Source organism: Colletotrichum spaethianum, assembly GCF_022836535.1.
Source record: "Colletotrichum spaethianum MAFF 239500 DNA, contig21, whole genome shotgun sequence".
Classification (NCBI taxonomy): domain Eukaryota; kingdom Fungi; phylum Ascomycota; class Sordariomycetes; order Glomerellales; family Glomerellaceae; genus Colletotrichum; species Colletotrichum spaethianum.
Window position 1 is genome coordinate 811,697 of NW_026054791.1, and position 12,152 is coordinate 823,848.

The 12,152-nt window shown below is 56.1% G+C and overlaps 3 protein-coding genes across 3 annotated transcripts; 2 read left to right on the plus strand and 1 right to left on the minus strand.

The window, feature by feature from the left end:
* Window positions 1-1,186: 1,186 nt before the first annotated feature.
* ColSpa_08187 (alpha-actinin-like protein 1) lies at window positions 1,187-3,863 on the minus strand (the record flags this gene model as incomplete). The annotated part of the gene is made up of 5 exons (XM_049274399.1): window positions 1,187-2,066; window positions 2,124-3,103; window positions 3,165-3,231; window positions 3,317-3,485; window positions 3,512-3,863. 5 exons carry the CDS (start codon window positions 3,861-3,863, stop codon window positions 1,187-1,189), a joined length of 2,448 nt encoding a protein of 815 aa, XP_049130356.1.
* A 2,431-nt stretch (window positions 3,864-6,294) lies between these two features.
* ColSpa_08188 (putative D-xylulose kinase A) lies at window positions 6,295-8,165 on the plus strand (the record flags this gene model as incomplete). Its single annotated transcript, XM_049274400.1, has 2 exons — window positions 6,295-7,917; window positions 8,133-8,165. The coding sequence occupies 2 exons, from the start codon at window positions 6,295-6,297 to the stop codon at window positions 8,163-8,165; spliced, it is 1,656 nt and encodes a 551-aa protein (XP_049130357.1).
* Window positions 8,166-10,832: 2,667 nt separating this feature from the next.
* Window positions 10,833-11,837, plus strand: ColSpa_08189 (uncharacterized protein; the record flags this gene model as incomplete). The annotated part of the gene is made up of 2 exons (XM_049274401.1): window positions 10,833-10,990; window positions 11,087-11,837. 2 exons carry the CDS (start codon window positions 10,833-10,835, stop codon window positions 11,835-11,837), a joined length of 909 nt encoding a protein of 302 aa, XP_049130358.1.
* Between the last annotated feature and the right edge of the window lie 315 nt (window positions 11,838-12,152).

Below are 12,152 nucleotides of genomic sequence, written 5' to 3' on the forward strand. Positions count from 1 at the left end.
GGACGGGGCATCAAAAGATGCGGCAGCCAAGGTGGCTGATGGCGGTGACCTGGCAAGTGTACGTCTCTTTGTAGAACAACTCGAGAACTTTAGCTAACGCGGCATGACAGGCTTTCCCCGACATCGCCGCTGCCCTGCCACCTAAGCAGACACCCAAGGTAAACCCGCCAAACAAGCGATTCATGGAGTTGCAGAACCCGGGCGACCTTAAGTTGGGCGAGGTTCTGGACCTTTTACGCGACTACAGGCGGCTGGCCAACGCGCTGAAGGACATGGGGGCCTTTGAAGGGTCCAAATGAGGTTGTAGAGAGGGAGAGAGAAGGGGGGTCAGGATCAAGGAAGAATTGAGGAGGAGATGCGACCTAGACAAGCTGTGTTGCGCTCATTTTTGGGACTTCTGCGGGACATGGATAAGCATACTGGACACTGGCGTTTTGTTTTTTGGACTGTTGTTTCTTCAGGCATCTGTCTGCCCAAGGGGGGCTGAAGCACGTAACGCAGACTCGAAGTCGAGGGAGGGAAGAGGGGAACACAGAGAGGCACACCAAACAGATTCAAGGGAAACTTCCGTGTTGGATTATTAGATAAAGGTTTTCTACAGAAGTAAAAGTCGAAAGACTGTTATATCCAGCCGAGGAACAAATCACCCTTGTGGTTTCTCGCGCCTAGTGAGTGGTAGGACTTGTTCTACGTGTTTATGGACATTTGTCGGAGAAAAGGACGAGGAGAAAGCAGAGAAGACGAAACATCCATTTCCCTGCCTCCCTCCCTTTTCCCCCCGCGACTAGAGCAGCGCCCAAAACACCCAATACGCTATGGAAACGATGCTTTGCGAACGCCTCCAGTTTTCTCGGCGCAGGCAGCAAGCCTGATGCCCTCACCCCCTCCCAGGGGGATATCAGTATTGTAGTGTCTTGTGGTGTGCCCGCTTGTTTCGGATATGTGTGATGTGTTGTTGTGTATAAAAGAACAAAGGAGAACTTTGATAGAAGAGAAGCCCGCCGCCGATTGCCTCCCGCGACCGTTTTCCTTGATGTTCCCTTGTGTGTGTGTGCGTGTGTGCGTATGTGCATATATGTATGCGTGTTGTGTTTGTTTTTTGCCAGTGGGGTGGGTTTTGGTTGATTGATACTTTTTTTTGTATTGAGTTATATGCTTTGTTTTTGGCTATCTCCAGTTGCCTTCCTCAGTGATTACCATTCAACTTGAGTTCCTTGGGCGGCAGCATGCTTGAGCGATTGGTGCGCTCCTGCAACACGCCACTGGGGACCGTGGTGTCAGCCCCCTTCTCATCGCTGATGAGCTTGTCCATGAAGGCAATGTAATCGTACTGCGGCATGCCGCGGTCCTCGGCCGTGTCTGGGCCGTTGTGCGGAGGGATGATCTCGATGAGCTTATCAATGACCTCGTCGGGGACGAGGGAGTGGCGGAGGTCCATCTCGGTGACGTAGGGCTTGCCGTCGGCGACCTCGCGGAAGGACTGGAATACCTGCTCGGCTGTGTTCTGGTCCTCAGTGACTTCAACCATGAAGCGGATGAACTGCTCGAATGTGACGTGGTCGCGGCCATTGGACGTGTCCATGAAGTAGTCGTGCATCTCGTCCTCCGAGAAGACGAGACCCAGCGAGGCGAGTGCGGCGCTGAACTCGAGTTCTTGGAGCGAGTTGGTGTCGTCGCGGTCAAAGTGGCGGAAGACGGACTCGAACTCCTCGAGCTGGATCGGTGTGAGGTTGGTCATGTTGCGCGCGACCATCTGGTTGTCGAGGAAGGCGAGCTTCTTCTGCACCGACGACTTGACGAGACCGTGCTCGTAAACAAGTTCGTCGTACGTGTATGTGGTAAAATCGTTTTCCTCGATGTTGGCCTCCTGGCACTTTGCGTCCACGGCGGCGATGGTCTCGAGATACTTGTCTAGCGGCGGCAAGTTGTCGCTGAGCTTGCGGACATGGTGGAGCTGGTCTTCGACGTCACCGTCCAGACCCGAGATTGCCAGTTGCATGGTATTCAGTGCCATGGCGAAGTCGTTGGCCTTGTCGGCGAAGGATTTGCGTAGCGCGTTCTTGATACTGCAAAGGTATCAGTACAAAGATAGGCCAAGGCTCTCACATGAGGGAAGCACTCACTCTCTGATGGTCTCGTTGATCAGCTGTGCGCGCGTCATCTCCGTCTTTGACAGAGCAGACCACTCCCTCTCCATCGTCTCGAGGGACAACTCTGGTGGAGGGTCGTACGGCCGCAGCCGGTATGTGCCTAGTTTCGTCTTGATGTTACCCAACAGGGTCGCGAGCTCGCTCTTTTCGGCAACCCATTCTCTCTTCCTTCCACGCTTGAAAGCAGCAAACTCAGTCGCCTGCGCTTTGGCGTCGGCGTAGGTCCCCTGAAAAGTTGCTTGTTGCCACTTTTCAATCTGCTCCTTGATCTGCCTCAGCAGCTCCCTCATCCGCCTCTCGTACGCACTCTGCATCTCCCAGGCGCCGGCCATGTTGTTCACAAACTTCTCCACGCGGCGTCCTGCGTTCTCAACCTTCTCCATCTGGGAGAAGGCATGGAACCAGTAGGCGATGTAGGTCATCAGTGACCTCTCATCCGGCTTAGCGACGTCACACACGTCCTCAACGTCCAATAGCTTGGGGATGCCAATCTCCTTGTGCGCGATGTCGAAGGCCATCTGCATGTTGCCGCGATGGTCCGACTTGTCCAGGGCATCGTAGTCGATGAGATCTGGTCTGTGGATGTCCAGCAGGGCGCAGAAGGCAAGTCCGTCGTTCCAGCTGCCGCTAAAGTCGCGGACCTCGACTTCGTCGTAGCAGGCCGTCTTTCTCTGACACCACAGCAACAGTCCCTCCTTGGCCGTCATGCCCTCTTCGTTGATGTCACTGATGGTAAATCGGAGAATGAGCGTCCAGATGAGACCGAGGATAATCTTCCTATTGCCGTCAACAACATCCTCGGCACCGATGTTGGTCATCTGGATGCCGCGAGCCTTGATAAAGTCGAGCGCCGTGTTGGCATTTTCAAACCGTTGCACGCGCAGCTTCGGCTTCGAGGCGTAGCGCCCGAGGGTATCGTTGGAGAGGCATTCTAGGAGGTGGATGAGCAGGACCTGTGGTGGAAGTTTCTGTAAGCCAAGAACCCCGCAATCAGGAAATAGGGGTTCAACTAACACCGTCGCTCAGATCAGCCACAAGATCCTTCACTTCAAGCTGGCGAGCCTCCAACTTGGTGTTCATCCTGCAAAAAAAACGCCAGTGTCAGTACATGTTCGCGATCTAAATTTGGGCGCATTTCCTGCTGGAGGGGCGGCGTCCGATCGTACCATTTGGTGAAGGTCTTTTGCTGGACCGTGATCCATTTCTGCTGTTCAGCAAACGCCATCCTCGTCAAGCCCTGGTCATGCGGCGGCTCAACGGCGGCGAGAGCGTCGGCGGGCGAAGATCCTGTGGCAGAACGGAATCGGCTCTTCTTCGCTGTGCTTTCCTTTCGTGCTAGCGCTAGGCTGCTGCTTCCTGACCTCTGCAGCCGCTGGGCTTGCAACTCCTTTTTGTCTCGTCTTGTCCTCGGGCTCGGGAGTAGGCGGTGGTGGTACTGCTGGCTCCGCTGCTTGTGCGGTCGCGTGATATGGGTGATGGTTTCTCTGCGGGAGGGGAAATGTATTCGGCGGTGGTCGGGGTGGTAGGGGTCGTGGACGTGGGTGAAGATGTAGAGGTGTGGCTGCCGGCGGTGGAGGAGTAGCGGTGGTGGGTGCCGGCCGAGTGGTCGTGTAAACAAAACTCGGGGAATTCCTCGTTGCACCCTGCGTTGCCGGGCAGACTTGAGCCTGACAGCGGGCGCGCCCCCTGAGGGCTTTCGGTGGTGAACGTCATTTCGGGCAATGCTAGCGGCTCGCTAAGTTGATTGGCAGCGCTCAACCGCTGCAGGCGCTGGGATGGGACGCTGAGTTTGTCTTATCGATAGCCGGCCATCTGCCGGGGACGAGGGAACAGACTTTGAAGATCTTCGCGTTCAAGGATCGGTCGTATTCACAAGTACAGAGTATCTGCCAGAAGTCTCGTGGAGTTTTTGAAGAAACAAAACAACTCACGATGCGCAACGAGTAAATGGAACAAAAGAGGACCGGACGCATAGATCGTTGAAATAGGGGGATCCTTCCGTCGTTTAATACCGTCGTCCCGTCCTCTTCCACCTGGCAAATACCAAACCCTCTTCTTAATGTACAGACGAGTACAGACGAGGGATGTCGCGCGCAGCACTAGGACTGCGAGGTCGCCCCCAGGCGTGAGGCCCTTTCTGAAACAAGAGCCTGTCTCCCGTCTCTCCACGCTGTCCACTCCCACGATCAGGATCGCTCTCCCTTCCATCCTTGAAGCCCAGGACCCCGTTGATCCCGCCGCTAGATGGACCCTTCGAGTCTTTGGGCTCGTCGTCACTCACCTTCGACCGCCTCCCTATGGCTTGTCTTCCCCCCAGCGCAGAAAGGGCCCGCCCCCTCGTCCCACTGCCGAAGTCCCTCATGCATGCCATGATGCTAGGAGCTGATCAGCAGGGATCCCCGAGTATGCTATAGTGGCCGTGATTCCGATTTGGGAATGTGAGCATGTCTTCGCCGTCGCGGATAAGTCAGTTGCAAGAGAAAGGGGGAGGCTCACTGGATCTATCTTATGCTATTCGTCTCAATCTATTAACTGCATCCCGGATAATGGCCTGCTTCAGGCGTCTAGATTCTTGGAACATTGTTCCCCTCAGCCACTTCCCGACTGGGAATGACAGCCGTTGCAAACCGAATTCCTGACGGCTTGTCTGCAACGTGTCTATTCTGCACATCACCCGTCAACCGCCCCGAACTTACGTCGCCACAGCCGTTTGTGAGTGGCCAACGGCTGAGAAGTGCATGAATGCAAATCCGCTAACTCTAACGAGGGCCGCGTCAAGACATCGAACGGAGATTGAACAGGGCCGTCTGATCACACCCAAAGTATTTCACTTTCGTAGTTTGGAACTCAGTAGCCGCTGGTCCAAAGTCTCGTAGAGTCAGTCGTAGTTATCGGACCAAGCGCGAGACACGATGCGCAATCTGATCGGCGCCCCAACCATGTTACGACATCTGCCGGCCCTGGCCGAGACAACGGATTGAGATGAAGAATAACGAGCGCAGGTCTTGTTCCAACATGGGAGGATTTGGCAGCTGCGAAGCCGAGACCAGACACTTGAACGTTGGCCGAGGGATTCGAGCCCGATACAAAAGGACTAGGTATTCGCCGATACTTGGCCTTCCGAGTGTCTAGTATTGCAAATAATGCCCAGAGGAAAAAGAATGGCTTTCAATGCACAATGACGGTGGCTGAGTGAGACACACAGCCCGTGCTCTCGGAACTTGACTTGCAAGAGTGTGCCTTGGTGGATGCCATCTGGCGAGGATTGGGCCTGCAAAACTTCTTTCCTCTTTGTTATGTCTTCACAGTTGCTGCAGAGATGCTGCCATCTGTCAACTTGAGCCGTGTAACACTCGTCGTCGTTGTCGAACATGGGCAACCTCACTAGCAATATGTAATTAAGCAATAACGAGGCGAAGATGGCTGAGTTTGGTTGTTGCATCGAGCGTCGGCTGCGAAGTGAGAAGAAGCGTTCAAACTGCTCGCCCGGTTCATCGTGCGTGCCATGAGCTAGGTTCCCAAGCCGGCTGGTGCCAAAGCTTGAGAGCCGGTCTGCATTCCGATGACGAAGCGACCATCTATTTAGGACACTCGGATGAGAGCTTTGTGCGCCGGAACCTCGTCGTCTGAAGTATGTTGTCCGTGAGTTTATTTGTTCGGCTATCTGCCGTTAGATGTCCCGTTATCCGAGTCAACCAATACAAACGGCGAAATGTCGGGTCGAATTGTGGAATGCTGATGTTGATGGCCGCTCGAAGCGTGAATCTACGGCCTTCGGCAAAAGGAAAGTGTTGCCGACGGCAAGAGAGATATTTTCGCCGAGCGACGTCGATGACGAGAGCCACTGGAGTTACAGGCGGTTCAGCAGGCCTCGTCATGCTACCGGGTAGGCAATTCCGCCCCCGCCACCGGGACTGGAGGGAATGCTACAGGGGTTTGGCGCCTTAAAGCCGAAATCGGGCGGGCGGTCGGCTCATCCAAATATTTTGCGAACCTCTTACTTTTTTTGTCAGCTCATCAGTCCGCTGGGACCTCTCCAAGAGAAAAGAAGAGAAAAAAAGTGAAAAGGTCCACAACCCAGCCGGGCCGGTGTTTTGTCCTTCTCCCCCGTCCTACCTCGGTCAAGACACACGCACCAGTCACAATGGCCTCCAGATCAAGAATTCAGCCCCTCCTCCGCGCAGCGGCGCGGAGGCAGTCGCTCCTGAGCTCCGGTGGCCGGCATGCTCTGCGGCCAGTCTCGGCCCCGGCTGCCGCCGCCGCCGCCCGCTGCATCGCGACCACCGCTGTGAGACCCTCCAAGGCCGACGGGCTCAAGGAGGTCAAGCTCACTTCCGCCGCGTACCCGGACATTAAGCGGGACTCCCGCTTCGCCGAGGTCACCGACGCCCACGCCGCCTACTTCAAGGACCTCCTGGGCCCTTCTGGCGTCATTGACGGCGTCACGGCCGACGCGGCCGACGACATCGCCGCCTTCAACGAGGACTGGCTGCGCAAGTACCGCGGACAGTCGCGCCTGGTGCTCAAGCCCGCTTCCACGGACGAGGTCAGCAAGATCCTCGCCTACTGCAACAAGCAGAAGCTCGCCGTTGTGCCTCAGGGCGGCAACACGGGTCTCGTCGGCGGCTCCGTGCCCGTCTTTGACGAGATTGTCATCAACATGAGCCGCATGAACCGCATCCACTCCTTCGACGACGTCAGCGGCACTCTCGTCGTCGACGCTGGCGTCATCCTCGAGGTCGCCGACCAGTACCTGGCCGAGAAGGGCTACATCTTCCCGCTGGACCTGGGCGCGAAGGGTTCATGCCACATCGGCGGCAACGTCGCCACGAACGCCGGAGGCCTGCGCCTGCTCCGGTACGGCAGCCTGCACGGAAACGTGCTCGGCCTCGAGGCCGTGCTGCCAGACGGCACCGTCGTCGACGACCTCTGCAAGCTGCGCAAGAACAACACGGGCTACGACCTTAAGCAGCTCTTCATCGGCGGCGAGGGCACCATCGGCATCATCACAAAGGTCTCCATCATCTGCCCGCAGCGCTCCAAGGCCGTCAACGTCGCCTTCTTCGGCCTCGAGTCGTACGAGAAGGCCCAGCAGGCCTTCAAGACCGCCAAGGGCCAGCTCGGCGAGATCCTGTCGGCGTTCGAGCTCATGGACGCCCGCAGCCAGGACCTCGTGCACGCCGTGCGCCAGAACAAGCGGCCGCTGGAGGGCGAGCACCCGTTCTACTGCCTTGTCGAGACGAGCGGCTCCAACGGCGACCACGACTACGAGAAGCTCGAGGCGTTCCTCGAGGATGTCATGTCCAACGAGATCGTCTCGGACGGCGTGCTCGCGCAGGACGAGACGCAGAGCAAGGCCCTCTGGGGATGGCGCGAGGGTATCCCCGAGTGCCTGGGCCACTGGGGCGGCACGTACAAGTACGACGTGTCGATCCCGCTCAAGGATCTCTACCAGCTCGTCGACGACACCAAGGCCAAGATGGAAGAGGCCGGCCTCGTCGGAGACACGGATGAGTTCCCCGCTGTGGGTGTCGTTGGCTACGGCCACATGGGTGACTCGAACCTGCACCTAAACGTCGCCGTCAGACGGTACGACAAGCGCATCGAGAAGGTCCTCGAGCCGTTCGTGTACGAGTGGATCCAGGAGCGTCAAGGCAGCATCAGCGCCGAGCACGGCCTAGGCGTGGCGAAAAAGAGCTTCATTGGATACAGCCGAAACGAGACCATGGTTGGGCTGATGAAGCAGATCAAGAACCTCTATGACCCGGTACGTGTTTCCTCCTCATCCTTCTTCTCTCCTCTTCTCTCTCCCTTGTCGTCTTACTGTCGCTCTGCCTATTTACCCCTGCTCTCCCACTCTCACTCTTGCGTCACTCCATCCGTCATCATGTGACCCCCACATCATGGACCCTCCTCTCTTCCGTGGAATCATCATCAGCCCTGCCTGGCGCCTTGAAGGAATGCTGACCTTGAACCAATCAGAACGGCATCATGAACCCTTACAAATACGTCTAAGAAATCGCCAAGGAACGATACCCCCCATCTCTGAATGGAGCAGAGGAAGCAGCCCTGGCCGCCGGATGTGAGTCCGGTTGACCGGCCTGTCGAGGTGCGGGTGATAAAGGCTTTAGAAAGTCGTGTGACTAGCTAGGCATCACATCGCCCCGCTGTTTGGCAGCCCATTCACCTTCCATCCATCCCTCCATCCGAGGATAGAAGCAGTGGATTGCTTTGTAAAAGAGACAGAGAGAGAAAGAGATAGAGAAGTTTTTTTGTTGCTGTATCATGACGGTACTCCCCAAGCCCCAACCAATCCGTGGCGTGGGGAAAACAATGTTTCCTAATCGGGACATATCTTGGAATTCTAGTCTCATAGGAGGGCGGCGAAGAGCAGAAAAGCCTCTGCAGATATACGCTATGTAGTAAGATACTCGAATTACGTACCTTGAAAACCCAAAGAGATTACAGCCCGCCATGCATCCTGCCCCGTCCACCTCATTCTCACCCTCACTCTCACCCTCCTACCCCTCACCCTCACCCTCCCTCTCCCTCAACATCTCACCAAAATGTCACGTCTCTTTGTTGCATCGGTCGTTTTGACGAAAACGTGATGCCATGAGCGACACGGCCCCAGGCGTCTCAGCCGCAGCTCGATTCATTAAACAGGAGAGACATGCCGGCCCCGCAGATTCGAGTCAGCCCCCCGCAGCCTTGGAATCGGTGACTCGATCTGACCTCGGATGGTTCCCAAGACAAAGGAGATGCAAAGGACGGGTGATGTGCAAAGAAGCACAGGCCCCTAAGCAAATCAATTGGCTGTGGTACGTCCCAGCCACCCAAGCTTCGGGAGTAGCAGACGTCCAACTCCCAATGACATCGCTTCGTCACCAACTCCCGGCTCGGTGGTCGCGGTGTGATCATCAGAGTCCGTCTCTTGGATGTCCCTGCCTGTCGAATTCCCACTCTGCCCCCTGGTCCCCTTGTGTCCATGTCTCTCGGCGGCTCCCTGGTCCGACCGGGCTTTCCGCGCCGTTTGGCTGACCGGTTGCCAGTGGTGCCCTGGCAGCCCTGGTAAGAATCTCACTTGCTGCGCTCCCATTGGCCCCTTTACTAACGCGGCATTCAGCGGCCGCACCGACGTCAGCTCCGATGCAGCCAATCCGGGGCCAGGATCCGCTCTCCCCCGTGGGGCCTCCGAGCCGAACCCCTGCCCTCGGTCTGCTACGGCATGCAGCCCTACGGAGCCATACCTGGAACGTGCGAATTGTCCGTCCCGTCCGGGGAGGACGAGGGACGAGGGATGGAGGGATATGAGATCGTTTACACTTTATTTTTCTTAACCCTCGATCGATAGTCTGCTTCGGCCATCTCTGGTCGCACTGCAACGGTCGCTCTGAATGGCCGAGGCATCTCACACATACGAATGCACACAAGCGGTGGTACTACGCTCACTTTCCCCTTCCAGCGTGTCTTGCCCGCTGATTTGCATACGAGTTGGCTGAAAAAGGAATGCCTAGATATCGCCTAGATTCCAATCGTCTAAGGGAAAAGGGCAAACATAATGATCCAAGCACCGCATCACATCTCGCCTGCACTCGCCGGGAGCAATCTACCCGCGCACCGCCTGAGACTATCGCGGAGGGGGCCTTAGTTGATCGTCTCGGAGCGGCCTGACTGCATGCCATACCCGCAGACACCTCATTCGCCCAAGCTGTCCCCAGCGACTGAGTCCTTGCTCCTGGATGTATCATACGCTGTCATAATTCACTCTCAGTAGTAGGGCTGCAGCACACCATCAATCCGGTCCTGCGAGGTCTTGCGTGTGTGTGCCCAAGGGCCCCCCTCCACAGACATCGGCACTGGCCCACGTAAGAAGCTCCCGAACCGCGCCCTTTTGGGGGCCTCTTGTCGATGCCACCCCCTGCGGCACTTGATATGATATATATCAGCATAGACGCTTGTCTCCCCTGCTCGTCCTGACAAGACAAGCCGAGCCATGGTTATTATTTCTTTACGCAACATCTGCCACCAAGAGCCACTCTGTTATCAATATGGTTGGAGTTCGCGGTAAGTACAAGGGATGTGAGACGTGTAGGGCTAGGAGAGTTAAAGTGAGTTCCTGACGAGCTGCGGCTGAGGGCGCCTTTGAGCTGCTGACTCAAACCAGTGCGACAACGAACGCCCATTCTGTCGGAAATGCGTCGATAGCGGCCGCGAGTGTGCTGGGTACGAGCGAGAAATGGTCTTCATCACCGCAACCATAGATGATGCCGGTCGCTGCTCGTCTCATCCGCCACGCCAAGTACAGTCGTCTTCGAGGAGGAGCGGGAGGAGCCACACCGTTGAACAAGAGGTCCCGCATTTGACGCCAGCAGAACCCTTGACACCGGCATGGGACGACTTGATCTCCTTGTCTGACAATGGTGTCGTGTATGCGGTGCAGATCGCCGCTTTGCATACTGTACTCCAAAACGTCTTGAAGGAGGCCGAGGGGCAGAGCCAGGTCAAGTTTCGGATGGTCTTACCGGGTTACTCGCCAGTCGATGTCGAAAACTGGGACAACGGGAGCGATATGGACCTGAATGCGCAAGTCATGATAAGCCTTCTACCCACAAGCAACGACAATGGCCCCCAGAGGGAATTTGCGCCTTTCTGTTCGAGGTCTGTAGCCCGTTAGCATCCATGGACGAGTCCGCTGACGGCTTGCAGCAAAATACATCCTCCCTCATAACCAACAGCATCACCCCTTGGGGTGTTCCTCAGGAGCACCTAGACGTCGTCAAGAAACTGGGACCGGCCTACTTCCGACACTTTCCCACCCACCACTTTTTCGTCAGAGTGTATAGATGCAGCGCTGTAAGAAACACGCACCACTAGAATCAGTGGATGACTGGAAGCTAACTCATTGGCAAGGTTACCCTTGCTCTCTTGCATAGAAAAGCGACCTTCCTGTCATCCATCGAATGGTGCACTATCCCTTGGGAACAGCACCCCAAGACTCTCTTCGACAGACTTTTCGATATCATTACCGTTTTACCTGGTATATTCGCTCGGGTCGACCGAACGACACCCTTTGCTGCCACTCTGCAGCGCCGATTGAAGGCCCAGGAGTTGCTGGAGAACTGCTTGCAGCTGGAGAGGAGGCTCGAGGAGTGGGACTTTTTTGCTCGCGCTCCCACGGCCGAGCACCCATATGCATACTGGATAGAAGAGCCAGATGATCCAGACACACAGCAGATCCCATTTGCCGATAGCTTTGCCTTCAAGGACGGCGTCTCGTCGGTGATGTTCCTGTACCACTGGATGACGTTGCTGCTACTTCATCGATGCATCGAGAGCCTGCACCATGCCATCTTTCAACCCGTCATCGAAGACTTTCCCAACATGTACCCCGACCTGCCGTCCCATCTGCAGATCAACCTGGCCAGATACCAACAACGGCGGGAGTTTGCCTCGAGAATATGCAGGGCCCTGGACTTTGCGCTGTCGACGACTGTTCAGCCAGACCTGCTGGCCGCACCCCTCGCTGTGGCTTTGGAATACTACCGGGAAATCAACGCGTCTTCGAGGGACGGCGAGCTAGAAATCATGTGGTGCGAGAACTTCAAGTTGCGGTTGAGATCAAAGGGCCAAGACATCGCCGACGTTCTCCAGAGTAGATCGTGGGCTGACATTGGAAAGTTTTGAACGGAGCTGGCTCTCATTTCGTCTGATGCTGGACATCAACATACAGGCATGATGGATACGCTAAGAAAACGCGGCGATGGTTGATATGACAATCTGACGGCTTGGCGCAGGCGCATTGCATTTGGGTAGTGGGTGGGAATTGGTTGATTTTGAAGATCGCTGGGTGTGCAATCAGCATTTCAAGAACGATTGTCCCTTGGACCAAGTCGTGCTAAAAGCAGTCACAGTCAACTAGTGAGCCGGCCAATTGCAGCTCTGCATTTTTGGGGAAATCGTCTTATTCTCTTGTTGTTCATAAAAGTGATGTTGCAGGGT